Raw genomic sequence first — 26,387 nt, 5'->3', positions numbered from 1 at the left:
TTCGACATGGTGACAGATGGCTGATTATGGCCCATGGAAGTGCTAAACAACCACATATAAAGTCACACTTACCCCCCACCCCCGACCCCCTGATCCTTCAGATTTATCTTGTGGCCCTTTGGAGGGGGCCCCCCCAACAGGTTGGGAACCACTGTACTACCTAACTGTAGGCTTTATAAAGCAATTAAAACTAGCCACTAGCCTTCTACTTAGACACTGATGTATCACTATTTACAAGCTAAGAATATCACATATAATAAATATAGAAGTCACAGGGGCCATTCTTCTGCAGAAGTACTTTTACTTTGATATTTTGTACATTTTGCAGATAATTCTTATGTAGCCTACTTTTAATTAAGTAGGAGTTTGAATGCAGGACTTGTAATGGAGTATTTTTTTTACACTGTTGCACTTCCTTTACCACTGACTACCAAATTTACATTCAGTGTTGATAGTAGTCGTGGTGTGCATTTTTCATGGGAGTGTCCTTCAGAGTGGAGGATGGAGGTCAGGGATATTTCCTGCACTGGGGAACCTCCCTTTAGGGGGCGTGAAGAGCAGGCAGCCACTACTTTCTGCCGGTCTGCCTAATTCCTTAGATTAAAAGCAGCAGTCGAGTGGCTGTAGGTTTCAGAGGCAGCATGAAGACAATCTAAACAGCATCATGATTAGAAACGTACCGAGCATGTGGCTTTCATTAGCAACAGGCTGAAGCCACAGCACAACACTGAGGAGCAGGTCTTAGCGTCAGTACTGTGCCTGCCAATCAAACACACAGCCATGAATGTGACATGTAAGACTGATGTCCCACAACACAGATAGAAATGTTAGTGGTTAAATGAGCAAACTAACATGTCAGTACATAAACAATTTCCCTTTTATTAAATGCCAGTAATTTGAAGAATAATATATTTTACATTATAACAACATGGAGTACATTGTAATTAACTGGTCCAAACAAAAACTGATCAATTTATAAAAACTATGACCCAATTGTTCAGTTTTTGCCACATTCATTAAAGCTAAAGAATACAAGTAGCAGAAGAAAGGTTTGGACTGTATGTGGTATGGCAAAACAATACATGGATTACATAATAAAAACAACAAGCTTAAAAAGGTGGGGTATGCGATTCTGAAGAAATCCAATACCGTGTCAAATACCATGATATGGAGCGAACAACAACACAGCAAGTAATGTAACTAACGTTAGCTAGGCTGTGGGTTAGCAAACTGTCCCTACAGTTGCTGCTGCGAAGCTAACAGCCAGAGAGGAGGAGACAGTTTCTCAGAGCAGCACACCAGCTCCAGACAGCAATACTCACAACTCTCCTTCTACTATAGCAAACATCACAACAACAGCACATCTTGGTGAACTAGAAAGTAAGCTGAATGTCCAGATTAGAATCGCACACCCCACCTTTAAAAGAAAAATCCAAAAACAATAAACTGAATAAAAATAAAAACACTTGGCCATAGATCATTGTACATGTAAAACTGTGAAAATGTGCCATAAACAAACTTCAGACTTGGTCAACAGCCTTTTCAGATACTAGTAGACTGGTTTAGATAAGGTGCGTGATCATCCAGAAAGAACAATATAAAGGCTGTCAGATAGTAAAACATTTTTAAAAAGTACATAAAATGAACTTAAAAAGGAAGTAAACCTCGCTGGTTTGTTCCCGACAGATTAAATAAACAAAGATTGCCCTGCGTATTGTCTAGGAGTCAGCGTCTGGAAAAGATGTGTAATTATAATAAGTGTAAAGTACAAAGTGGGTTTACCGGTTGATTATCCTGTATTATTATCATCATCAACCGGTAAACCCACTTTGTACTTTACACTTATTTTAATTTTATACTTATACCCACTTGGTACTTAATTTATTTTCTGACCTGTGTTATAGTGTATTATATTTTTTGCTTAGTACTTCTATTCCTGTGTGCACTGACGTGATAGTGAGCTGCTGTAACAAAAACGTTTCCCCTAAAAAACATGAACATGAAAAGTTCTTGTTTTGTTTTAGCTCGTATGAGCTGAGTTTGGTCTATGTGTTAGTTAGAAAGTACAGAAAAAAACCACTAGTCTAGTGTTGAGAACAGTTTTACCATAAATACCATAAAATGCCTGAGGTGATGCTGATTAGCATCTCTGTTCCCTCTCTTTGTCCAGTATTCGGTTTCTGTGGCACGCTTTTCCCTTTCTTTGCTCTTGTGCATAATTTGGGAAAAGGGGGCCAGAGGGGGTTATGAGTTCTGTGCCCATGTGATGACAATGACAGAGAAGCTTATGAGTCCCATAATCAAACCAAAGACCACCAGAAGTGCTGCCTAGAGACACAAAGAGCATAAACAACACAGTCAGCATCATTACCTACAAAGGACATTAAAAAAAAAAAATTTAAACACTGTAGTCAGTGAGTATAACGGGCTCAAAATGTTTTTTTGTTGCTTGAATTTAACAGCATTTAATATATTTGGACAGAGTGTAGTTACCCCAATGGAGTCAAAGGATCTCAGGGGTTGGCTGCTGATCTTGAGGTAGAAAATGCCGGGGAAAACAAACAACAGGCAGCTGGATGTTGTCGATCCTGGGAAAGAAACAGGAAAGTCAATTGAAATGCACAGACAACATTCTGTATGTCAGATAATAGCAGCTTTATAAACTGTTTGAACAGGACTGCACCATTAATTATGGATGAGCAGATATTGTGATTTTAGCCACCACGATCAATAACTGTGGAATACGGACATCTTGGCTGCTTTTAATGTCTGCTGTAGTTGAAAACAGATCAGAATATTTAAAGGTCAAAGTTAAGTGACCGTACAGTGTCTGTAAAATCAAAAAAATTCAAATTAATAATTAATCTAATTTATAAAGACCATAATATCTAGCAAAAAAAACATTTGTTTCCCCATATTTTAAAAACATCACATACCCACTACTCCAAAAACGTTACTGATATCAGGCACAAAGATGGCCATCAGCAGCACCACACCCAGGATGATTAGAGTCGCAACGACATGGATGAGCCAGGAGAAGGGCCGTCCTCTACACATCAGCAAGATCGCAGACTTACGGGCCTGCAGCACACACACAAACAAAGCTCATTCTAATCAAACATACTCACAGATGTACTGTGTTAATGTTTTATATATATATATATATATATATATATATATATATATATATATATATATTCACACACAAATAAGTTAAAAAAGACCTCTATCGAAATAATCAATAAAAAGACTGAAACAAAGTGACAAACTTAATAATAACAACCATTAAAAAGCAGTGAAGCAGTGATATAAACATACAAAGTAAACAATCAAATAAAATTTAATTTTACATCAGCAGTTTGTGAAAGAAATGCAGTTGTATCAGTCCAACAACTTCAACCATTTCTTGTTTTTAAATAATTTCATTGAATTGAGTAAAGAATCCAAAATGGAGGAAAATGGGATACTCTTTGGTACTTGGGGTCGGTGTACTCACAGGGAAGTGAATAAGGGGTACAGTCAGCAACACAGCGAGCAGGATGGCCAATCGAACCGTTATCACCATGATGTCCCGAGGCATATACGCGTCGTACCCAAGCAACAGCTCAGAGTCCACATGAGCTATGAGCAAGAGACAAGAGTAGAGTGAGGGCACAATGCCAAGAAATATGACATGGCTTGGAAAAGTAGTAGTGGTAGTACAACAGTAAGTAGTTACAGTAAAGTGTGCCACTGCAGGCTTACCATAGAAGGTGAGGTAGCCGAACAGAGCAGAAATGAGGTAAAGCAGGAAGCTGAGGCTGATACTGACATTTGTAACGTTCTGCATCCTGCTCTTAGTAGGTCTGAAAGACACAGGGCGTACTGTTTACATAGCTGGTGAACAATAGATTCAATTACTTAAATTTCACAGTAAAAATAAAGGTAAAGCTGAGAAGCTGCAGTGCTCACCGGTCCAGTTCGCAGTAGATTGGCAGGATAGCTGTGTGGCACAGAAAGGAGAAGGCCATAGTGGGGATGGCGTAGACACTCTGCAACACACATCAGTCAGAGCACGGCCGTCATTAACAAATTATCAGCTTACACTGTTACACAGAAGTGAGGGGGCAGGTGGGTCAAGGTATGGTTTGTGTAGTAGTAATTACCATCTGGGCTGCAGAGTGTGATGATGCAAAGTTCAGGTGTGAACTTTCCTGAGTAAGTTTAGTCAGTGGATGGAAATACATATATTATTAAATACTGTGTAAGTCTGACTTTTTATGATCTTCTCGCAAAACATTGTCATATTGTGTTTAAACAACTGCACCAAACATGCGCTTTGTGTAATTCTGCATGCCACATGTACATATGGCCTTTAGGTGTAACATAAATGTGAGTGGCAGCTGCATAGTGCACCCGAATCCCTTACATATACGGCCTAAATCCTTCATAGGTAAAGAGTGTGACTCGTCACCAGAGTCAAATAACTGCAGCAGACCTACTTTCAGCAACTTCTCACTTGCCACCTCACAGGTTCTGCATGTGCAGCGTAGAGAAAAAGGCTGGATTCATACACGTACCTTACTGGAGATGACAAAGAGTTTGGGTGTACATTCTGAGTCAGTGGAATTTGATATCTGGATAAACAAGGAGAGAAGAGGGAGCATGTTATTTCTGAGAGGAGATGACTTCTGCAGTGCTGCTGCAAATGGGAGAGACATAAAGCTGGATTTCATTGCCTGGCTTTGGAGCTAAATGGAAAACAACCATGTAAGTAAAGCATGCCAGGTCTGAAGCAATATTATGGTCTGTATAATCCCAAAAGGCCAGAGGTCATTTCCAGACCAATGCAAGGTCACCTGAACTTCCTTCCCCTCAAGACTGGCACCATTCACCATACACAGCTCTCTGCAGCCTTCTCTGGTACTCATCAGCCAGAGTCGAGACAATCAGCAAACTCAGTCTCCTGGGTTTTCCCCATAATCCTGCAGCCGTGACCGTCTGGTCCAGACTACATACCTGAATTATGGTATTTTATGTATGTGCGTTTGTGTGCACATGGATAAGCATAGAAGAAAATTGTTGTTACCTGGAAGGCACCTGAAAGTGTAGTCACATTGTGAGGCAGTGGGCAGGGGATGGACCATTTCTTGACCACAACCTGGAGGGGAGACAACACCACATGTCAACAACAGAAAAGCTCAAAAAATTATCTTGAAGGGGGTGTATTAAAACTCACCACAACTGCAAAGTACAGCATGAAGAAAAAGGCAAGACTACTGGTATAGCCCAGGAACCCTGCAGGGAACAGAGACAGAGCTGGTGAGGGACATCAATTCAGACCAGTCAGGGCAGCAAATCAAGATGCTACTTGATCTACCAACTTACCAATTTTAGGCAATATTGACAGCGGCAGAACAACACAAAGTGTGACTATGACCAGAAGCAACCTGCCATCTTCATACCAGGCATTTCTGGAAAAACAAGTGGACATGAATTATTAAAAGGCCAAAGCTGAATCAAGCCACATTTCCCAACATTATCATCTCCCTGGTCCTGCGATGGATGTCATGGATAGCAGCAATGAATTCTCTTCAGTGCCTTAAAATGGACCATCTCTAGAAATTTGTCTCCATTTCTTGTTCAAATACAGAGCGACAGATTCATCATGTGGTACGAATTAAGGGCTTTAGCTCTCGCAAACCATAACAATTATGTAATTCACATGCAAACGTTGTGTCGCTCTGTCATTTGAGACCACATTTCACTTGCCGGGTTTTTGGAGAGGGGGAATAATATTTTCCTTTGCTGAGGGATAGCCTTGGCGGTTTATTCGGGATTGGGGAGCTGGGGGGGGGGCAGTGCTCGAGGTGACACATGTGGAAGGCATGCCGGCTCTGTTGGGGTCGGGGTCTGGTGGGAAGGGTACTGCCTGGCGCTGCTGTATGCTGGACCGCAGCGTGGGGTCATGAGGGACTGGCTCCACCACTCTTTATGGGGCTCCCACAGTCAGCAGCACCTGCTCTGACCACATCAACACCCACTGACCCCTGTTTGGCAGTTTCACAGCTGTGGCGGTACCATAGGCGCTGATGGATTTGTCTCTGCGTCTACACTGTTTCTGCCCTGTAACTGGATGTCAGGGAGACCTCTGCTCTGACCCTGACTCGCTCTTATCCAATCACTTCTACTCTAACCTATGTTTAGCTGAAGCACTCGACTGCAGTTTAGCTATCTCCCTTCTCCACTTTTACAGACACAGGGATGTAAAAAAATCTCCACCACCACTAGAATCCAGCTCGAGGCTTACTGTAAAAGCACAGGATACCTAGATGAACCATGAAATGTAGAACATTTCACGCTATAACAAGATGCAGGATAGCTCTCTCTTAGGGTTGGACTTTGACTGTCAATGAGTCAATCTCCACATAGTGTTGAAGATCAGCATAAATCTGGCCAACGCAGCACAAACCCAAATCCACAGCTGAACTGAGACACAACGAGAGAAACTTAAACAAGACATACACTCCATTAGCACAGACAAAGACTAAAAGATTGAGCATAACTGTGTTTTTGCTCTGCCATGTTATGATAAATGAGCCAGAAAAAAGAAACACGCTTTAATATAAAACAACTCGTTTATTTAGGCTTTGATGGACTTGAGTGTGTGTCAGTTAACATCCCAAAGCCACTCATTAACAGAAATGTTTTGTTTCCCTCAGCAGCGAGCTGTAATTAGAATGGCAAAACTGATATCCCCTTGTATCAGTCTGATTCCGGGGAACATGTGCGAGAGATTTGGGGGTGAAAGGAGAGCACTAATACAAAGCAGCTGTGTGTGAAAGAATCAGATGTTGACGGATTGGGCTGAGAGCAGCTACAACTCTTAAACCAGTGTGGCCAATAATAATGTGATAGAAGTTACATTCTTGGCCTGGGACTTCTCTTTGAGGGCGAGGAACTGCAGGCTCGTCCACGCAGGCCAATGAAAGACACAGGCTGCTGATGATGGGTGATGAATGGCTCTCTAGCATAAATTTTCTCTGGGCATGCTTCAGGCAATACAGCGCAGAGCACAAGTTCCCCTCCAATCGCTCACAAAAGTATTAGTAGTGTTCTGTGGTTTGGAGAGAGACCTTCTTCCACCGCATTATTCATACGTTTCTTATTGCCTGACTAATTCCAGTTTGTGTAGCTTTGTGGTGCAGAAGTGTCAAATTTGACTTATTTGAAGGCCAAAGGTATAATCCACAACATCATGGGAACATGAATGACTCATTCCTTATCTCAGTGCAGCTAATCTAAAAGAATGGCTCAGTTTTACCAGCAGCTGTGACAGATTTTGACCCAAATTTCCTTATTGGCGAAGGAGGGAGCTCACAGTGCTGTATGTACCCACCCTGTGCTGTCTGGACTCAAGACGCTGTTGATGGCTGCAGGAAGCTCTGACTTCAAGATGAACAAATAGGATGACATGGCTGAGGGAAGGGAGGAAAAGAGGTTAAGAAAATGTCTGTTTTCTAAATCAAATAAACAACAACAAAAAAAAGCACACAAACATACCAAACTACTAAATCATAAACACAGCAGATGACTGTATGTTGCCACAAGCAATCCTCAATTGCTGTGTGAGGGTGGTGTGTGTTTTTTCCAGCGTAAGGAAATGGAAGGCAGGGCGGAGGGGGTACCGCCGCTCTGAGTTAATGCAGATGGGTGGGGCAGGCAGCTCAAGGGGATCACCAGCAAAGCCCTCGGTGCAGAGGAGCAGACATTATGCAGATCTTCCAACTGCTGGAAACCGGCAGCAGCAGCCGGGATGAAGAAGTGCGACGGGGGAGGAATGCTAACAATAATGATCTCTGACGCTAATCCAGGTATTTCTCCCCCTGCTCCACCTCACGAGGAAACAGGATATGATCAGCCTCCAACGGGCTCCAACATCCCTCCACAGACAGCCAATCAGAGAGGGGATCGGGGTCACTTCCTGAGGGTCATACCAGCCCCAAAAACACCAGGAGGGAAATGGGGAAGGGGAGATGGAGATTGGACCGGGTGGAAAGGATGTTTCTGGTCGATTCAGATGCAGTGTGTGGTCAGTCATAAAGGGGGAGAATCTTAAGGGATTTACATTTGTGAAGCCAGGCAGAGCCAGAGTTAACTGGGACCTTATTGCCCCCAGGGCAGGTCGCTTGCACTCGCCGTTAAATAAGCCTAGACCATAATCCCTCAGATCCTGTCTTTGTTTATAAAAGAAAATTTCTCCAATAACCCTCCAGCCCACACAGACACTCACTCTGCAAATAATATATGCCATTTATAAGCACTAAAATCTGTCAATAAGAGGTTATTCTGAGGCAGCAGTTGCTTTAGTGTTTTAGCCAAAAAGTTTCCCTGCGAAAGTTAATCCAAAAATTTAAAACAAACCATAAAAACAAAAATTTTTTCAACCACACAAACCCCATATAGACACACTGACAGGGATCACACAACAAGCATGATGTAATGGTTTAGTTTCATGCAGTTGGTTACTGTAAGCACGACAACACTTTCATGGGAATTCCTGGTGGGATAATACTTACATCTCTAAACAAAAAAGGCCCTTGAGTGAAGAAAAAGGATTGTTATTGGCCAAGTGGTAGAAAAACATATTCTAATAATAAGCATGCATGTTCATTCATTCCAAATTCATTGGAAATTTTATGTAAACCTTGTGTATGTGGTCAGCGAACAGTAGGAGAGTGTGTTCAACATAAGACAGAGCCACTTTCATTTCATTAAGAGCGAGGGGAGAGGCAGGCTGTGAGAGCCCTGGGCTGGTCAGTAATTAAGGTCAATTGGCCCATCAGGCTTTGGCAGTGCAGATGAATGTTTACCCAGAGTGAGGCTAATTGCGCTCTTATAAAAGGGGCCCGGGGTGTAGACAGATGCATGCTGGAGTGCTGGCTCTCACACTCTCACACATACTGCCCCATGCTGGGAAAACCACAAACATACCAGAGGGCAATGCAATAATCCACTCAGCCGTGCCACTAATGACTGCAGAGGAGCTATCACCTCAGCTCTCCACTGTCTGAGGAGCACAATTTGTGGCTGAGGGACGAATAGAGATGGCAGTAGGATAGAGAGAAGTGGGGTGGGTGGGAGGGGAATAAAGGGAGGGGTCCCATTAGGTTACTCAACACTGGGTGGGTTTACCATCAGTGATCAATTAGAAGAGAAGTCAGGTTTCAGGCTCAGGGGAGGGGGCCGAGAGGACAGCGGCTACAGGGTCAAAGGTTATCAGGGAATCTGGATAATAGCCTTACAGGAAGGAGGGAGTAAACCTGAGCTCAGAGGCTTCTGATCACCAGTAGGAGGCACTATCTGCCTCCAAAATAAACTGGCCATATTCTGAACCTGCAGCACTCTGCACCTTCTTCACCACTCTGCTTCTTAAAAAAACCCCACAAAAATCGGTTTATGTCCAGCCTGTCAAAAATAATGTATGTAACTGTACAGTGAAATGCGAGCTGACTTACCGCCAATATTTTGGATAATAATAGCAATTCCAACCAGAACCTAAAAAGAATTTTGAAAAGACGGTTAGTGTGACTACGTCTCCTGGTGGTGTTGAAAATATGTGAGTGAATTCCTTTTTTGACAAACTCACACTAACCCAAAAGACATCACTTACCTTTCCTGTTTTTTGCAAGGCTCTTGCTCCAAGCTCTTCATATGAATTGATACCTATGAGAGTCAACTCAAAAACAATCATACACACTCAACAACTTCAAAGAGAACTCCACCGAATCAGCATTGCACTCCTATAACAATGTCAAACTCACGATGGACAGTTTAAAAGAAAAAGGATCAAAATTGATGCAACAGAACCAGAGATATCATCTTTTTTATTCCACACATTCTTCTTCCTTGTTAAAAACCTGGTGCCTACATCACCCAATGTGCAACTCAACTGCGGACAGTTCAGTTGGAGATTTGGGTGTGTTATGCTAGTAAAAGCTAATGTAGCCTGGAGCTGCTAGCCTCAAGAAGAAATGAGGAGTGGACTACAGAGGTCTGGTAAACTCACATATTTTTAACTCCACACATCCAGATTTTTTTCTATTTCAAACTTGTATTTTTCAGACCCAAACGACGCTGACTCAAGTGACATCACTTTATCAGACTTAGACTCAGCTCTCACTGGAGCCACAAAAGGCTTTACACACATATGCAGTGGTACTCCCCAAGACCTGAAAACGCTCTTTAATGTGTAGAATCAGCGGAGTTCCCTTTCAAAGATGATCAAAAATCAGGATAGGATGTCCCTAACCTAATTGATAGAGGACAACCCACTATTATCTCCTTTTATCTCATCTCTTAGCTCGTTTGACCCTGTTTAAACATTATTTAAACCTCACCATTGCCTGATTCAATCACAACTAGAAAGTAGATAAAGACAAAAAACAAAGACACAAAGAGATAACACGGTTGTAGACAACATATCACCTAGCAATAATCTAATCATGAGTGAAGTGAGGGTGACAGTCCAGGATGAGTGTAAAAAAAAACCAACCCTGGATAAACACATTCGGATGTGCTTACAAAAGTTAACAAAACTTAAAGTTAGACTGTGTATCCACTGTTAGTCTCTCACCTGTTTGGTCACATAGCTTCAGAAGGAGATGTACAGAGTACGCTGCCAGGCTGGACACTACCACCAACAGGATACTAGAGAGGAAAAGTACATAGGGCAGAAATTAGTGTACATGTAGTTGTATTTATGTCCAATTTATTTAAAAAGCTGTCGGATATTGAAACAGTAGTGTGGTAGAAGGTGTAATGAGAACATTCTTACCAAAAAACAACTATTCCAGTGCTAGCCATAGCATAAGCTAGACCCAGTATACCGCTTCCCATGATGGCATTCATCAGGTTAAACACAGAGGAGACGAAGGAGGCTCCTTTGGCTCTGGTCTGCACTGATCCCTGCCCACACAGCAGAGATAACATTTAGATAAAAGATAAAGATGTATACAATGAGTTTGAAGACAAAAGGAGCAGAAGAAATCTGCTTATTTTTGTAAGAGCTTTAAGAGAATTGCTCCTGACAGTATTAAGAACAACTGGCGGGCCCTGATGATGGATGTCATGAAACAACACTGCAGTGGCATGTAGGATCAGGGAATGGAAATGGGAATAGATGGGGTGGGATTTGAGCTGCTGGCTGTGGGACAGCTGCCTGAGCTCAGGATAAGGGGAGCTGTCCAAACTGCTTGACCTCTCTAATAGGGGATATCCTGGAGAGAACGAGTGGCAACTCTGGTGTCAGTGTCACAACAAGCTTGGATTGACCTTCGGGCCACTGAATCCGATTCACCCTGGGTTACAGTACTGAAAGACAGAAGTAAACTATGACACCAGATGGAAAAAGAGACTGGCCTGAATTCAGTTTGGTGGATTCATCTGGATAACATGTTCACTGTAAAGTCATTTGGTTTTACCATGAGTGGTTTGAAGTAACTTGACATGACAATGTGTCATTAAGTGCATGGCTGTTTCCACTGTCACCACTTCCTTTGAACGTGTGTTTCTGACCACATGAAAACAGTAAATGAATGACACTGATTGATAAATCTAATTATGAATTGGGGTTGCTGGCATCCACCTACACTATGTCAGATTACTACTATTACTACTGATGAACCCTGCATAAACACTACATAGATGCACATTTCTCTGCTTCTACACTTCTTCAGAATATGTAATGTTAAGGATATTCAAGAGGAAATCCACCCAAAAATGGAATTTGCATATGTTGTTCCTCTTCTTCAAAACAGCCTAATTTGTGAATCTGAACCATTTACTCCTTTGTTCAACATCAAAGAGACAGACTACATGCAAATGTCTCAACCACCAGTCAGTGATGATGACACCATCAATACAAGTCTAGATAGGGCTGTAGCTACCACTGAGGACACCAGGGTCATGTCTTCTGTATTGTTGTGGAGAATTTAGAAATTTCAACAACCTGAGGAGGAGTTTACATTCTACAAGTACAGAAAAAATACTCAATATGCTTTTTAAAACTGGTTTGTAAGCAAAACAATTAAGTTAAATTCAAAGGGGATTTTGTATGCAGACTTTGGAAAGCTCCTCCCAGAGCCACAGAACATATTATATAACTGTTTTTATGGGTAATAATCATGACAAACTGAATGTCTTGTGTAACATCAGTGGACTTCCCCTTTAAATGTACAAATGACATGTAGAATGACTTTTTATTTGCATAAGAAATACCTATAAATATGGCTATATCCTCAGTGGAAAATAATCATTGAAATACAATAGCGTAATTCTGTAATTTCTGTTTTAGGGTGGACTTTCCCTGTTAGTGCTGACAGAAGCAGAAAGAAAAATGTGATGTCAAGTTTTTCAGAACAAGCACGTGATTGTTGTCATAATCTAACATTTTGACAAGTCAGTCAATCAACTATTTTACTGATAGTTTGCCTGTGCATGCAAAAGCTACTGCTGCTTAGTCCTGAAGTTTACATATTTAGACTGAAGCACTGTTTCTTAGATGTGGAAGACATGGTGCAGTTTTAGTACTTACATTTGTCAATAAAGGTGTAGTTTCGATGCCTTCGGCGTCCCCGGCGGCGCATTCACTAAATGAATTTGTGTTTGTATTTCCATTGATGCTCATTTTCTACTCTGGAAAACTCAAAACACAACTACAAGAAACAAACTCCTACAGTTCGGTGTCAAACTTCACACTCCAGTTAGCGTGACGACGTAAAGCCGACGTTATGATACCATCTTCTCTTAAATCACTTTTAAACTCTCCTCTTATCAACTTGTCAGCTGCTGACTGTTGTTGTTGATCACTCGCGTCACGTGAGCCTCTTTTCCGTCGCATTTGACACGTCAGAAAGGAGACTGCCCAATCAGAAATCGACTCTCCGCTCGTTTGACCAATCACCAGTCGACTCCGGTCGACCGCCGACGACGCAATTCAAGCATGCCGGAGCACGGAGAATGTTGAGGTGAGCTCTGAATGAGAATTTTCTCGAAAATAACAACATAATTACTAAATCTAACACTCAGTTCACAGTTACGATGTGCTTTTTTTACTTTCCTGCTTCATAGCAGCAGCTTTTTTGTAATTTCAGGCTCCTCTCCAGAGTCTTTGCATCTACACAAACTCAAAGAAGCCTAAAAGCCGCCGCTGTGCCCCGGAGCCTCTGCTCTGCAGCCTCACTGCCAGCCTCAGCTTGCTCTGGCTTTGCTGTCAAGCCCATAATGGAGCCTAAACTGTACCGGCCCCCTCCAGAGGTCCGTGGTATGATCTCTCTGGATAAAGAGGCCTTCACACAGACCGTCACTGTCCCAGCTCTACGGGTGCCTACTGGGGTCTTAAATAAAGTAGTAAAGAGCCTGAAAAAGTCGACCATCCAGCGCCCAGGTGTGCCCAGAGTGGTACAAGATAAAGAGGAGAGTAGTGACTTTCGTTTAGTCCTGTTGGACCCTCACAATGTGTCCTCGCCAAGCTCCTTCAGTGAAGCTGAAGCTGAAGCTCTGAGGTCATTTGGTGTCTCTGAGGAGCTGCAGTACTACGAGCTGCGGCTCACCTATCACAACCTGAAGAGTGAAGAAGTGCTGGAGGCTGTGCTCCCTCAGGGTCAGGATGTGACCTCTGGGTTCAGCCGGGTGGGACACATCGCACACATGAACCTGAGGGACCACCAGCTCCCATACAAGAGCCTCATAGGTGAGATGCAGATTTTGGACAGAAGGATTTCAGTACAAAGTAACATATAGACGGGAGAAATTAAAGGAAACCCCAACATAAGGTTGGCTTCAGTTCTCTTTGTCATAGATCCAAAACTCTCTGGAAGTTTGGTGGAGGGATGAACATCATTCTTCCAAAAAATAGTGTTTATAGTGTTTTGATGATGGTGACACGTGTCTAACACGTTGCTCCAAAATCTCCCATAGGTGTTCAGTCAGGTTGAGATGTGGTGCCTGTGAAGACCATAGCTTATAAATCACTTAATTTTCATATAGGGCTGCACGATATGGTAAAAAATCATATGGCGTTATTTTGACAGATATTGTGACATGATTCACGATTAGCGGCAATGATAATTTTTGCATCACAATTTTTATTTTCACTGAAAAAACTTAAAATCATGATGATGTGACATTTGTTGCGGTCAAACATGTTTTCTTCCATATGGAGAAAAAGATGTGTAGGCCAGGGCATCTCTGCAGCACCACAGTACGTCATTATAAGGCTGGTTTGTCACACATTTGACTTTTATCAAAAAATTGCAGCTTCTGCGATTTGGATATTGCGCTTGGCCATATTGAGATTTCGATAATATTTCGATTGTGCAGCCCTGTTTTCATACTGACCCCTAGTGACCTGTATGGTCTTCTCTTTAATTTTTCAACTGTCTGTATACGTTTGAGTCAGATGTTTGTTACTGTGTCCGCAATAAGTGACATCATTCAAAACTCTCAAAATTGTTTCTTTGAAAAATACACGTCTCAGTAGATGTTAGCATGCAGTGTCATGTAAAGTTGAATTGATTAGATTTAAGTGTAACTTAACTAATGCACAGTGTTTTGACCTTATGACCAAACAAGCCCGGTTTTGGGCTGAAACACTTTTTATCAGCTTCCTCAGAAAACTTCTTGATGTCCAATTGCACATAAATTGCACTATGAGCTAATTGACATATAGAGAGCTGCAGCTGTATTACATATTTTTATTATTACTTGTATTACCTGTATAAACACAGATATTACATGTAAAGTATAAGATTTATTTTTATTTTCTTCCATAAATGTGTTATTTTCTGATTAGTACCTAACTTAAAGGACCATGGTTTAACAAAGAAAAGATTTCAGAGTTAGGAAGCCATATTCATTGCTAACGTCGTGGCTGCTTCCATTGTAGGTCAAGTCATCATGGACAAAAACCCTGGTATTACCTGTGTGGTCAATAAGACAAACATGATTGACTCCACTTACCGCAACTTCAAGATGGAGGTGCTAGCTGGAGAGGAGAATATGGTCGCCAAAGTAGGTTAAATCACAAATGTGCAATTATTTCATGTTAATGATACACACATACTTACATAGCACTTTCAATTAGTACTCAAATATATTCATATTAGTGACTGATGGTTGATATAATTTTCTTTGTCTGTGCTGCAGGTGAAAGAAAACGGAGTGACATACGAGTTTGATTTTTCTCGTGTATACTGGAATCCCCGGCTGAGCACAGAGCACCAGCGTGTGGTGCAACTCATCAAACGTGGTGACACTGTGTTTGATGTGTTTGCTGGCGTTGGACCCTTCGCTGTACCAGCTGCCCGCTCCGGTGCCAGCGTGTTGGCCAATGATCTCAATCCCGAGTCCTACCGATGGCTACAGCACAACGGCAAACTCAACAAGGTGGAGAGCAAAGTCAGAACCTTTAACCTGGATGGCAGAGCGTTCATCCAGGGGCCCATGAAGCAGGAGCTGCCTGCGCTGCTGAAGGGAAAAGCCAGTGTTCATGTAGTGATGAACCTGCCTGCCTTGGCTCTGGAGTTCCTAGATGCATTCAGAGGCCTGTTGCACCAGGAGCCTCCCTGTGATGAGAACCTACCCACAGTACACTGCTACGGCTTCTCTAAAGACGAAAACCCTGAGACGGATGTGGTGAAGAGGGCTTCCCGCAGCCTCGGGTTCCCTCTGGAGAACCGATGTTCTGTGCATTTTGTGCGGAATGTAGCACCCAACAAAGATATGATGTGTGTGAGATTCACACTCCCTAAAGAGGTCCTCTTCAGCAGTGATCACGAACAGACAGGTGAGAATTAATTAATAAAACAGTGAGGAATTTAGTAATAAATTGATAATGACTTCAGGGGAAAAAAAACAAACATTCAAATGTGAAAATGAATGTCATTTATAGTAGAAGGCCACAGAACCACTTGGGAGCTCTTTGGAAACAGTATAAACCCTTGTTCTAGAGGCTAAACTCTAGTATGCCTTTGGCAACAAAACCATAGACTATAACCAAAGACTATTTTCCAGCTTGGTGGACAATAAAGTTGTACACTATTAAATTCTAAACAGATCTTGTTTATCCACAGAGCCTTCAGCAGAACCAGCGCCAAAGAGACAGAAGTGTGAAGAAGCTACAAATTCAACGTAATCGTCATATCGACCCAGCACTATAAGGAATGCAAGGAAACATTTGAGTTGAGATTTTTTTTTTTTTAACAAATTGAGTTTTACTGATGTTTTTATTACAGATGTTGATTCTTGTCATAAGAAATCAGAATGTATTAGAAGTATTATTATTCAGAGCTTAGCATCATACGTTGTATATGTTGTTTCACTTTTAAATAAATCTATAAAATAATGGACAGATTCTCAGTGTTCATTGTGATTTATTTAAATATAAAATTAACAAAATATAAAAAAACAAAAACACCTTGACCAAGAGGTCAGAGCACTATTCACCGCAGCAGCTTCTGCCCTCTCCATGGTGGTAGCAGTGTGGTTTTTATAGTCCTTTTAGTCACATTTCTAACCAGTGGCTGTTAGCCTTTCGGAGGGAACAGCCCACTGAGCGCATCCTGAATGGCTCGATGACATGCCAAAGCTGAGGAGTATCCTCCAGCTGTGTCCTGAGACATGGCAGCCCGCACGTGGTTCAGATACCTGAGAACACACAGAGAGTCGCGGTCAGTAACAGCAGTGAGGTATTTTGTAAATAATGTGACTGACTGGCAGCTCGAGAGCTGGTTTCCAAAGTAGTTCCTGTGAGTGTAACTTGAGTGTAAGTTTATTCTTCATTAAATCCACACTTGAAGTTATTTTTTCTGGCTCTCCGCAACCCTTTGGCCCTTTGATGAGATCAACGAAGACAGACGTACCCATACACTAACACTGGAACACCTTGTGCCTTAAAGCCTCTCCAACATGGCTCTATTAAAGTATTATGGGTGTCTTTTATTTTTTAAGTGCTTACAGATGTATCCTGCCAAAGCCCCTTTTCAGGTTCTTAAGCAAAGCCAAAAGTCACTGTTTATTTTCACATTCATGCACAGACAGAAAAACAGTCGAGCTGTTAATTTAGTCTCCACATCTTGTCCCCACAGTGAAAGATGCCCCTCTACTTATGAGTTGTGTGTGAATAGGGGGGGTTGACCTGTGTCCCGACCCACTCTAATCCTTCCTCCACTGTTTTGTGCCGTCATAAAGTGGTCATTGGCGGAGAAACCTGCACACATGTTCTGTACTGCTTTCTTGTAGCATCTAACTACAAAGCTAAAAAAGCAAAGTCCTCCAGCAACTGAGACAACATGTAGCCTTGCCTGTCAATACCCCCCCATAGTCCTTGCAGAGAGGGCTAAAGCCCTCACACGAGTCTGGCTTTGTGGCCCCTGTTCCTGTGAGCCGGGGAGACTTCAAAGTGAAACAGGAATCAAGAGCACAGACAGCCCTCTGTGATTTTTGTGCCCATTCAAGCTGCTTTACAGAGTAACCTAACACCTGTGGGGAGGCTCAGAGAGACTGAGAGGGTTGAGGCGTATATGTGTGTGTGAATGAGAGATGGACAGGGAGAAAAAGGTGTTGGTGAAACTACATGCTGAATAGATTATATTTTGCTTTGGTCTTTTATGATTCTACGAGGTGCTTTATTTGTAATGTAATAAAACCTTCACTGAAGATAAAAGTTGAAACATATTCACTAGCATTACTGTGACAAACACAAAGTCAAACATTAATGAATATCACACAAGATGACCTTGTCTTACAATAGACAGTGAAAGTGAGAAGTAGAGCAGCATGAGATGTCAATCAGGTCTTGCGCACAAAGACCACTCATCACCCACTAGAGAAACAACACACAAGTTCAAAACAGGAGGCCCAGTGATTAATAATAACTTCATTAGGCCCAAGCTGCTGTAGCCTGTCCTTCAGAGCACTTGAGGGAGGTCTTCTCATATGGCTTCCTGCATCAGATGAGTGCTATCTATTGATTATATTGTACTGGGCCTTTTTAATGGTGAAAAAAGTGGGCTATTTACAGCCTGGCTAAGTCTGCTCTTCCTGCTAATCTAATCCCCAAGCTACTCATGTGGTCATTCCTTCCAAGAAAGCTGAGAGCTCTGTGTAACTTTATACCTGCCTGCCCCTAAGGAGAAAGAGAGAGCAAGAGCGCAAAAGGAGAACATGAAGGAAGAGGGTGAGTGGTGTGGGTGGGGTGGGAAGTAGAAAGGGGAGGGAGGATATGAGGTGAAATCACCTTTGGGTATCATCATCACAAACCCTCTTCTCTTAAACCAACCCTGTCTGCCCTCTGCTCACCCCTAACACCCGAGGTTAGTTCAGTTCTGCTCCATTAACTTAGTGGCTGTATCCGCATCCGCATACATGTACATACACATGACCGGCTATAGATGTTCGTGGAGCTGAAAGATAAACTCGACTCTTTTCACATGACTGTACTCGACAATGCTGAAACATTGAGAGTGGACTGACAACACCTAAGACATGCAACAACATGAAGTGTATTAAAATTGTGCAGCACACTTGCCTATGAAAACAGGCAGGCTCTTTACACTGCTTTCAATCATAAAACGACATACAACACACACACACACACTATACCCCTCTGAAGCTACTGTGTGCACTCACACTCTTCACGCCCTCCCAGCCTATCACCCCCCATCCCCTCTTTCTCCCTTTTTCTCTGAGGACTGGACTGCCTTTTGTTCGCAGGGCCTTGAAACCCTAGCCGTTTCGGCCGGTAACATCTTTCACTCTCCGGGGCCCACTGGAGCATTAGCTGCAACTCGATATGGGTCTTTTCAAAGCCTCGTATTATTGGGTAAATATGGGTCACTTTGGACTAGCCCATTATGTTGCTTGGGGGGGAGTGGGAAAAGACGAGTGCAGGTGATGAAGACAACTGAATGACACAGTATGACAGTGTGCGTGTCAGACTGCAATTGCCACAAGGGAATATGACAGGGGTTTTCCATTAGTATACACACTCAAAGGAGTGATAAATGTTTTGCCAGATTTTTTCTCAGATGAACATCTCTTCCTTCACCATAACAATGGACATGAATTACTGTAATATACTGCAATATTCATTTGGAATCAACAGCAGCACAAGTGTCAGAATTTGTTTTTGTATTCTCAAAAGCATAATAGATGATAAAGTGCTTGCATTATTTTTCAACCTCCACTCTTACCATCTGTTATTACTCCTTTCTTTCAAAAAGCCATGTGCAGTTGGATCAAAACTGTTCAGAGCTAACAGCATTTTTCCACTTGGGTCTGGAACCTGGGCAATGTCTCCTGCTAATGCTAATAACGGTCAGAGATTTTCCTGACGGGACCCCGAAAGTATTCCCCACTCCAGCAGCCTGGAAAACACCGCACAGCCCCATCTCTAATTCAAAGTGAAAAGATAAGTGGCGAAATGTTCCGGCGGGTTCTGCGTGATTTCCAGCTGAGAATGTGTGGCTCCTCTTTGTGTTTGGATCGGCGATGCTGCTGCGGAATGGAGGGCGTTTGGGTTTTTCAGGGGAATAGCAGCAAGGTTGGGACTCTGGAGGGAAAAAAAGCAGATATCTGATGGAGGTGCAGGCTGTGTTGAGCCTTTTGTCTAGACTCCATGTGTTGGCTGGAATTGGATTAAGAAAGGCTGCAGAAGCCCGGGCTTGATGGAAAAGAAAAGAGGCCTGTAATGCTACAATGGCTATTTCAGCAAGCAGACACTTAATCAACATACAAACCACAGAGCAGACGCACAGGACAATAGAGCAATCTGAATCAGTCTTAAACAACTCTCACTGTAGACTTACTGAATGTGGTTTGGCTGCTTTCACACATGAAGTCTGGCTGCTCTTACATTTTTCCTTCAAAGCACTGACCTGAGACCGGGCCACAGCTTGGCACCTGTCCGCTTTCACAGCACCCTCACTGATCCAGGGTCAGCATTTGTTTTTACTTCACAAAGGATGAGAAACGTTTTGGATCCAGCTTGTCGTCACCATCATTCATGACCCAAACAGCCTGACTGAAAGTACGTTGACTTTCAGGCAGTTGGAGAGATAAACTCTATTCTGTTGAATCAACACTGAAAGGAAAAATGATATCTACAAAGATAAATCATTAAAACCTACCCTACCTGAGACCGCTCCAAGGACTGAAGCCTCATTAGCTATATGTTTATTAAAGCAAAGGAGCTTAGACTGGTGTGTTGAGTGCACAAGGAGGGCAGCTGACAAGTACAGGGAAGGCTATATCTGAACAGAGGCTGCCCCATACTTCTGAAAGGCCAGTCAGGAGGCTGCTGGATGGCAGTGTGAATGTCCGGAAGTCTTCCTTTAGCGCTCTGCTCCGGCAGCGGTTGTGGATTCCTGGCCTGTAAATGATGGGGGCTGGAGGGGGGTGCAGAGCCACACACCTGCCAGATGATTTGTCATTATAGAGGGGTCAGCACTCAGCTGTCACCCCCTAATCACCCATCCTACCCCTTAAGTCAACCCCCCTTCACCCCCCAAACTCCACTCCAGTCCTCCAAAAACACCCCCTGCATTCCTCAGGCAGCTCCGGTTTCACTCACAGCATTGCTACCCCATCTGCCCCTCCTTCCTACACTCTACCCTGAGAGAAAATGTACCCCTGTGAGAGACACAGCACACTGAGCACATTGTGTGGATGTGCGATGTGTGCTTATGCCCCCATGTGTGTGTCTACACAATTCACATGTGTGTGAATACATGTTTATCTAAGGGCAGAGCTGTTTGTATTGATACCGACAACGAACCGATGGATCAGAATTTTACCACTGGAGAACGTGCGAATTGGTCCATGCTGCAGTCCAGAAACAAAACCCCCGCAGACAAGCCTAACACAGAGGACTCTCACAGGTATACTATATCTGTCAACAGCGATCTTTCATCACCACGGGCCATAGGTCACACTCTTTTCCATTCAATGCAGCTTCCTCTGGGACGTCCAAGTGTGAGAGACAGATCCTCAGCCATTAGCCTACCCGCTGTCGACCATATTATCTCAAGTTGTACTCTGTGAGAGTGTCTGAGGGGGGCTCAATGCGGTTACATCATATCCTCACGAGCCTTCAGTCCCCTTATCCATTATCATGTGTCTTATCATCACCACCGACAGGCTAAGTCTACCTCTCTGCATCGCACAAGAGAGGAGGAGAGGGGAGGTGGGTATTGCTAACACTTAGTTAAGGGGAGAACATGTTTAGAGTGTTAACAGAAGCTTTGGGTGACACTTGACATAAACGCTTATAGAAATACATTCTCATGTGGAGTGACTGACAATCTCAAGAAGTCAGCTTGTTGGTATCAGTGATAATGAGTAAGAGGTACACTTGTTTTGTGTCTGAGAAAGACAGTATTGTGGAGTTGCCTACGATAAAGGCCTATTGTGCTACTTGTGCCCAAACTTCACTTCCTGGTCCAAGCGTCACCTGTCACTACTCATCCAGGGCTCTTGTGTCTTGGCCCTGCACCTCCTCTGTCTAACCTGATGGGGGCAGTGGAGGCTGGCTGACTGGCTGGGCCACTGGCTTCACACCTAACCGCAGCAGCCGTGGGGCTTGGAGAGGCATCACACACCCTGCTAGCCAATTGATACAGAGAGCATCTTTCTTTCGTCTCCTGAGCTGCCTCTTGATAACTCTGTCCCCTGGAGAGCTTAGAGGAAGGAGGAGGGGGGCAAACCAGAATGGAGCGGGGATAATGACATGACATCAGTGTCATCGTTAACCAAATGGGGCCGTAAACAATGGAAGGACATATGCTGTTCAGTGAATGGCTGCTAGCACAAGGCACACCCATACATACACACAGCAAAGGAGCCTTGACAGTTAGATGTAACATTCTGGGAATAGAGCACCGATACAGAGAGGAAGAATAGAGTTTTCCCAGGGGGGTGCCTCCACAGGTATCAGTTACTGAAGCACCTCAAGCACTGGAGAGAGGCAAAGAGGATTTCAATTAGGGAGAAAGATGGGAAAAGAGCAAAGGGGGATGAAGGAAAACAAAAAGGCAGGGAAAAGTACAGCGGGGGAGGGTGATAATTCATACATCATAGTGAAGAAGTACCTCCTACCATGAGGTGTGCGTGGCAAGTCCCCACAGCCAAGCTCCACATGACAGGAGTTTGTTTTCTTTTTCTAGCTCTTAAGAGGGGAAAATGAGCCAGCTAATCCCCTTGTACACTGTCGGGCCCTTTGCCCCAGGGGTGAAGAACAGGGGAGAGGCACAGAGTTCAGGTCTGTTGGTGTTTGTGTGAAAAACACACAAACTGAGTGTGCATATAGTTATGAGCACCATCAGACTCAAAATCAAAGCATGCAACCTTAGACAGTGTGCGGCTGCTTTACAAACCTCTACACAGATCAGTGTGTGTTAAAATAGTCAGGAGACATCACCTCACCCTCCGCTGGGTGTTGACCCTGTCGTCTCTAGGCTGTGACACAAATAAACCTGGAGGCAAGAGACGCTGTTATCCTCAGAGTTCCCTGCCCACTGGTGTCTCCTTCACTGGCAATGGCCTGGTTTGGCCTGGCCTGGGTTCATCTCGGGAGGAGACTGCTGGTCTGTCTGGCACACAGCCCACAGAGGGAAAACAATAACACTAAAAGCAGACCTCTTTCAGATGACCAGAATACACACAAGACAAATGTTCCTCTCGCTCTGTCATTCTGTAATGCTCCCTCTGTTTCCGCCCGCTCTTTGGGTCAGAAATGACTCACCCACAAGTAAAAAGCCTCCAGTCAACTACAGCGCGTGCTTATTTTGACTCATACTTCAAGAGAAGATCAATATTTGCACAGATCTATGGGAGGGAATACAATAGTGATCTGGCCTCCACCAGCTCTGTCTGTTAATGGTCTGTTTACTGAGACAGACGGGATAATGGCCTGGGTAGGGGCTGGTGGAGAATCGGACGGTGGCCACACTCCACTCTGTTTCTGATCTACTTAGTAAGAAGAGAGTAAGCACCCACAGTACAAGAAGCTGAGTATCAAAGCAAGGTGGTGGCTGTATGCTGTGAATGAAGATGGGGCATTCTGTTGACACAGACAGATTTACAAGTCAAATATCTGGACTTGATCCTCCACACTCTTTTGGCTATGCAAATTTAAATCTGTGAACCCCACGGCTGCAGCTTTTAGATCTCAGCTATGGAAACACTTAAATGGTCAGAGAAGCACTGCATTGAATCTATAGTTACTGGCTATGCTGGATCTAGTAACACAAGACACTGGCAAGCACAATGAGTAGTGGAAGAATGGAGGCTATCAGATATCTGAGAAACCAAGTTCAGCTTTAGGTCTTGGTTATGGTGGCAACCCCGAAGTATCTGAGGGAAAGCCCTACTGTTATGCAAGAGCTAAATAAACCATTTTCCCATAAATGGAACTATTTGGCAACGTCACAGAATATTTTAATTAGCTCAATGAGAGCAAAATATGTGCCTTGAGACATTATCTAATAGTAGTAAATGTAGATCAAAGACCACTGCTCTTGAGGGAGTTCATCTAAGGTCATGCTAACCGGCGCCTCAGTCTCCAGCTCATAACTTACGCTTCAAAGCTGTGTTTGTGTGAGTGAGAGTGCTTGAGTGCATGACTATTTGAGGCCAAGAATACGAGACCCGTCTTCTCCAAGGTGCCATCACTCTGCTCCCGTCAGTCTCAGCACTCTGACGTCCTGGTGCTGCACCTCAGGTCCCCCTGCGGTCAGTGACCTCTGATCCCTCCCCCCCGGCCCTTCCAGACCCGTCAGATGGCTATGCGCCCTGCAGGGATCAGAGAACCTGGGATACATGGAAAAGCTATTCATGGCCGTTTCTAGAGATTCCTCTGGAGCTGCTGTTCTCTACATATTGAGTGAAAAAATAAAAGAATATTATGGCTGACTTGTACTTTCATCACAGAGTGAGAGGGGAAAGCAGGGGAAGGAAAGAATGATTTGTATGCAATTTAAACCTCATATACTCTAATTTAGTGATGGCAGAAATGGATTCAAGAGTACTCTATGGACCATGTTTAGTGGTCCTGCTAACTCCCAGAGCCAAATCCAGGGTCACTGGTAGTACTCTTGGCCAGCTAGGCCAGAGCTGGAAAGATGGAGAGCTCAGACCTGGAGTCAGGCCAACCAGGCAGGGAGAGGCTAGCAAAGCCGGCTGCCAGGAACTGAGGGCTGTGATGGCACCACTGACTATTCTGGATATCTCCCTCCCACCAAAGCACTTAACATGCAGTATAAGCCAACACACAAACAAACAAACTAACAGATACACACAGCATTCACATAAACACGTAAACGCCAAGGGATGCTTGGAAAGCTAAAGAACACAGGCAGAAGGAGAGCATCACTCAGAGACCCATTAACCCCTGGCTCCCAACCAGAACAGTGAGCAGGCATCCTTTCAGTACACGTCAAACATAGCTAGTCGATGTGTGTGTGCACAAGTGATTTATGTATTACTTCTGTGCATCTATGTGTATGTACATATGTCCATAAAAGTCACTCTAAATGAAGATTTGGGGGCAGTTTCCATGGATGAAAACAATTGGTTGTCCTTTGTGTTTTTTGAATAAAGGTTACAGAAAACTACTATTGCTATTTAACCCTTCAGCTAGTCACTAGTTGTCTGTTTTGTTGAGATAAAGTGCTCCGAGGACTACTTCCTTGTGCAGAGAAGTGCATCCCCAGGAGAGGAGCTCCAGACTAAACACTCTGCTCATTCAGCTGCTCCCCTTCACCCCACCGACAAGAGACGGATGCTTGACAAGCGCTCCGAACAGAAAACCTCACTTTTTCCACCAATTATAGAAAGCAATGCGGAGTGGGGGAGGAGGCAAAACTTCATAATATTATACACACTGGCATTTGGCGAAGCGCATTGAGCAACCTCTGTCAGAGAGAGATGGGCTAATTTCAGGGCGACTTGTGCCAATACAAACAACTGTTCTGGCTAGCTTTCATTGTCAGCACTTGAGGTTTCAGTCGAATCTTTCAACGCTCCGCAGCCAATTTCTCTTTCCCCTATTTTCCCCCCCATATGATTTGTCCTTGTCCAAGATCCCAGTCAGTCTTTCATCGCCTATGCAGTCAGAGCTTAAAAAGTATTCTCGTAGTGATCAAACTCAGACCCAGATGCTTATCTACACACACAAACAAAAACAAAAATAGAACATAAGTTTTTCTTTCAGGTTGTCAGCGTGTCTACTTGAGCTCATGTACCTAAACACAGAGCTGTTTTAACTATAATGCAGGCTTGACTTCAGTGGTGCTGTGTATTTTGATGTATGCAAGTGCTTTCATTCAGGTTATGTCCATCAGCAGGCACAGGGTCGGGGTGAGAAGGCAGGAGTTAAAACAGCTACCGCTTGGGTCTCTGTGTGCTGGGATTCATATCACAGCCATGTCAACGTAAACATCATATGTTTCCATTTGTGTCTCCAAAGCAGTATTTACTTCTACTTTGATTTTGTTTATTAAAGGCTTTTACTGTTCAACATAAAAGCAAGGAGCCATGGCAGGACATTTGGAGTACAGGCTGTTATGTTACATTCATAGTCTACTCATAATGCTTACGGCTCACGCATGGTTCTGGGTATGTGCCAGTCAATGAGATGGACAGCAGTATATTGCCATTATAGAAACCTCACACAGTCGGGGTCCTATCCTCTGTGGTAAATCATACGCACCTATGTACATCTGGGGAGGAGCATTTGGTTATGTATGTGTGTGTGAAGAGGGGTAGATGTTGAGGTGAAACCTGAATGGGCACTTTTGGAGGCCCCTGCTGCCTGAACATGCAGCATTTACTCTGCTCCAGTATTGAGGCAGCTGTCTTTAATATAAGAGCTCAGCTCAGCCCATATTTATTCAGGTACAGCTGACAGAGAGGGAGAGACAGTGAAAGAGGCGTGGTCCTTCTTTTTCCTGGCAGCCGTGCAGCACTCCTGCGGTTTTTTGGGGGGCAAAGGGACAAGGCGAAAAAGACAGACACTGAGACAGAGGGAGAAGGAGAGCGGTGCAGAAGAAAGAGTTGAAATAAAAAGCACGGCTCCAGACAGTCCTGTGTTGACTGGACATCCTGTGCAAGAGACCAGCCCCAGAGGCCCCGGGGCCACCAGGGAGGGGGTGTGTGAGCTCAACTCTCCAGTCTCACTTGATTGCTGGGTCCAAGACAAATCACCAGTGGTGCTGCTGTCAAAGTGGGCCTTGACCAAGACAAACAGCCGTGTTTTAAAATAAGTACCTGCCCCCTCACAGCCCCTTTCACCTCATCCACACTCAGGCACATCCGTATCTCCTCACATGTTCAAGCATATTCCTTCACAG

General features: G+C 43.7%; 3 protein-coding genes across 5 annotated transcripts in view; 1 reads left to right on the top strand and 2 right to left on the bottom strand.

The window, feature by feature from the left end:
* Nucleotides 1-1,937: 1,937 nt before the first annotated feature.
* slc38a6 (solute carrier family 38 member 6) lies at nt 1,938-12,838 on the bottom strand. 2 transcript variants are annotated; one of them, XM_044165976.1, is made up of 16 exons: nt 12,575-12,838; nt 10,817-10,947; nt 10,616-10,689; nt 9,653-9,705; nt 9,498-9,537; nt 7,379-7,457; nt 5,368-5,453; nt 5,219-5,277; nt 5,069-5,140; nt 4,560-4,616; nt 3,952-4,031; nt 3,745-3,845; nt 3,497-3,621; nt 2,937-3,081; nt 2,494-2,588; nt 1,938-2,328 (listed from the first exon to the last, which is right to left on the bottom strand). In XM_044165976.1, the coding sequence occupies exons 1-16, from the start codon at nt 12,665-12,667 to the stop codon at nt 2,245-2,247; spliced, it is 1,374 nt and encodes a 457-aa protein (XP_044021911.1). In that variant the 5' UTR covers nt 12,668-12,838; the 3' UTR covers nt 1,938-2,244. The 2 variants fall into 2 exon arrangements, with proteins under 2 accessions (XP_044021911.1, XP_044021912.1); XM_044165977.1 differs by lacking the exons at nt 9,498-9,537; nt 9,653-9,705.
* A 16-nt stretch (nt 12,839-12,854) lies between these two features.
* trmt5 (tRNA methyltransferase 5) lies at nt 12,855-16,393 on the top strand. The gene is made up of 5 exons (XM_044165975.1): nt 12,855-13,007; nt 13,134-13,732; nt 14,927-15,051; nt 15,187-15,826; nt 16,113-16,393. Exons 1-5 carry the CDS (start codon nt 13,000-13,002, stop codon nt 16,172-16,174), a joined length of 1,434 nt encoding a protein of 477 aa, XP_044021910.1. The 5' UTR covers nt 12,855-12,999; the 3' UTR covers nt 16,175-16,393.
* mnat1 (MNAT1 component of CDK activating kinase) overlaps nt 16,393-26,387 on the bottom strand; it is a 33,672-nt gene continuing 23,677 nt past the window's right edge. For both annotated transcript variants that reach the window (XM_044165979.1, XM_044165978.1), the window contains one exon: nt 16,393-16,686. In XM_044165979.1, the coding sequence (XP_044021914.1) occupies nt 16,552-16,686 (135 nt within the window). In that variant the 3' untranslated portion in view covers nt 16,393-16,551. The remainder of the gene's footprint in view (nt 16,687-26,387) is intronic.

The sequence above is a fragment of the Siniperca chuatsi genome, linkage group LG15 (assembly GCF_020085105.1).
Source record: "Siniperca chuatsi isolate FFG_IHB_CAS linkage group LG15, ASM2008510v1, whole genome shotgun sequence".
In the NCBI taxonomy this organism is placed as follows: Eukaryota; Metazoa; Chordata; class Actinopteri; order Centrarchiformes; family Sinipercidae; genus Siniperca; species Siniperca chuatsi.
This window is presented reverse-complemented; position numbering and strand designations above follow the sequence as displayed.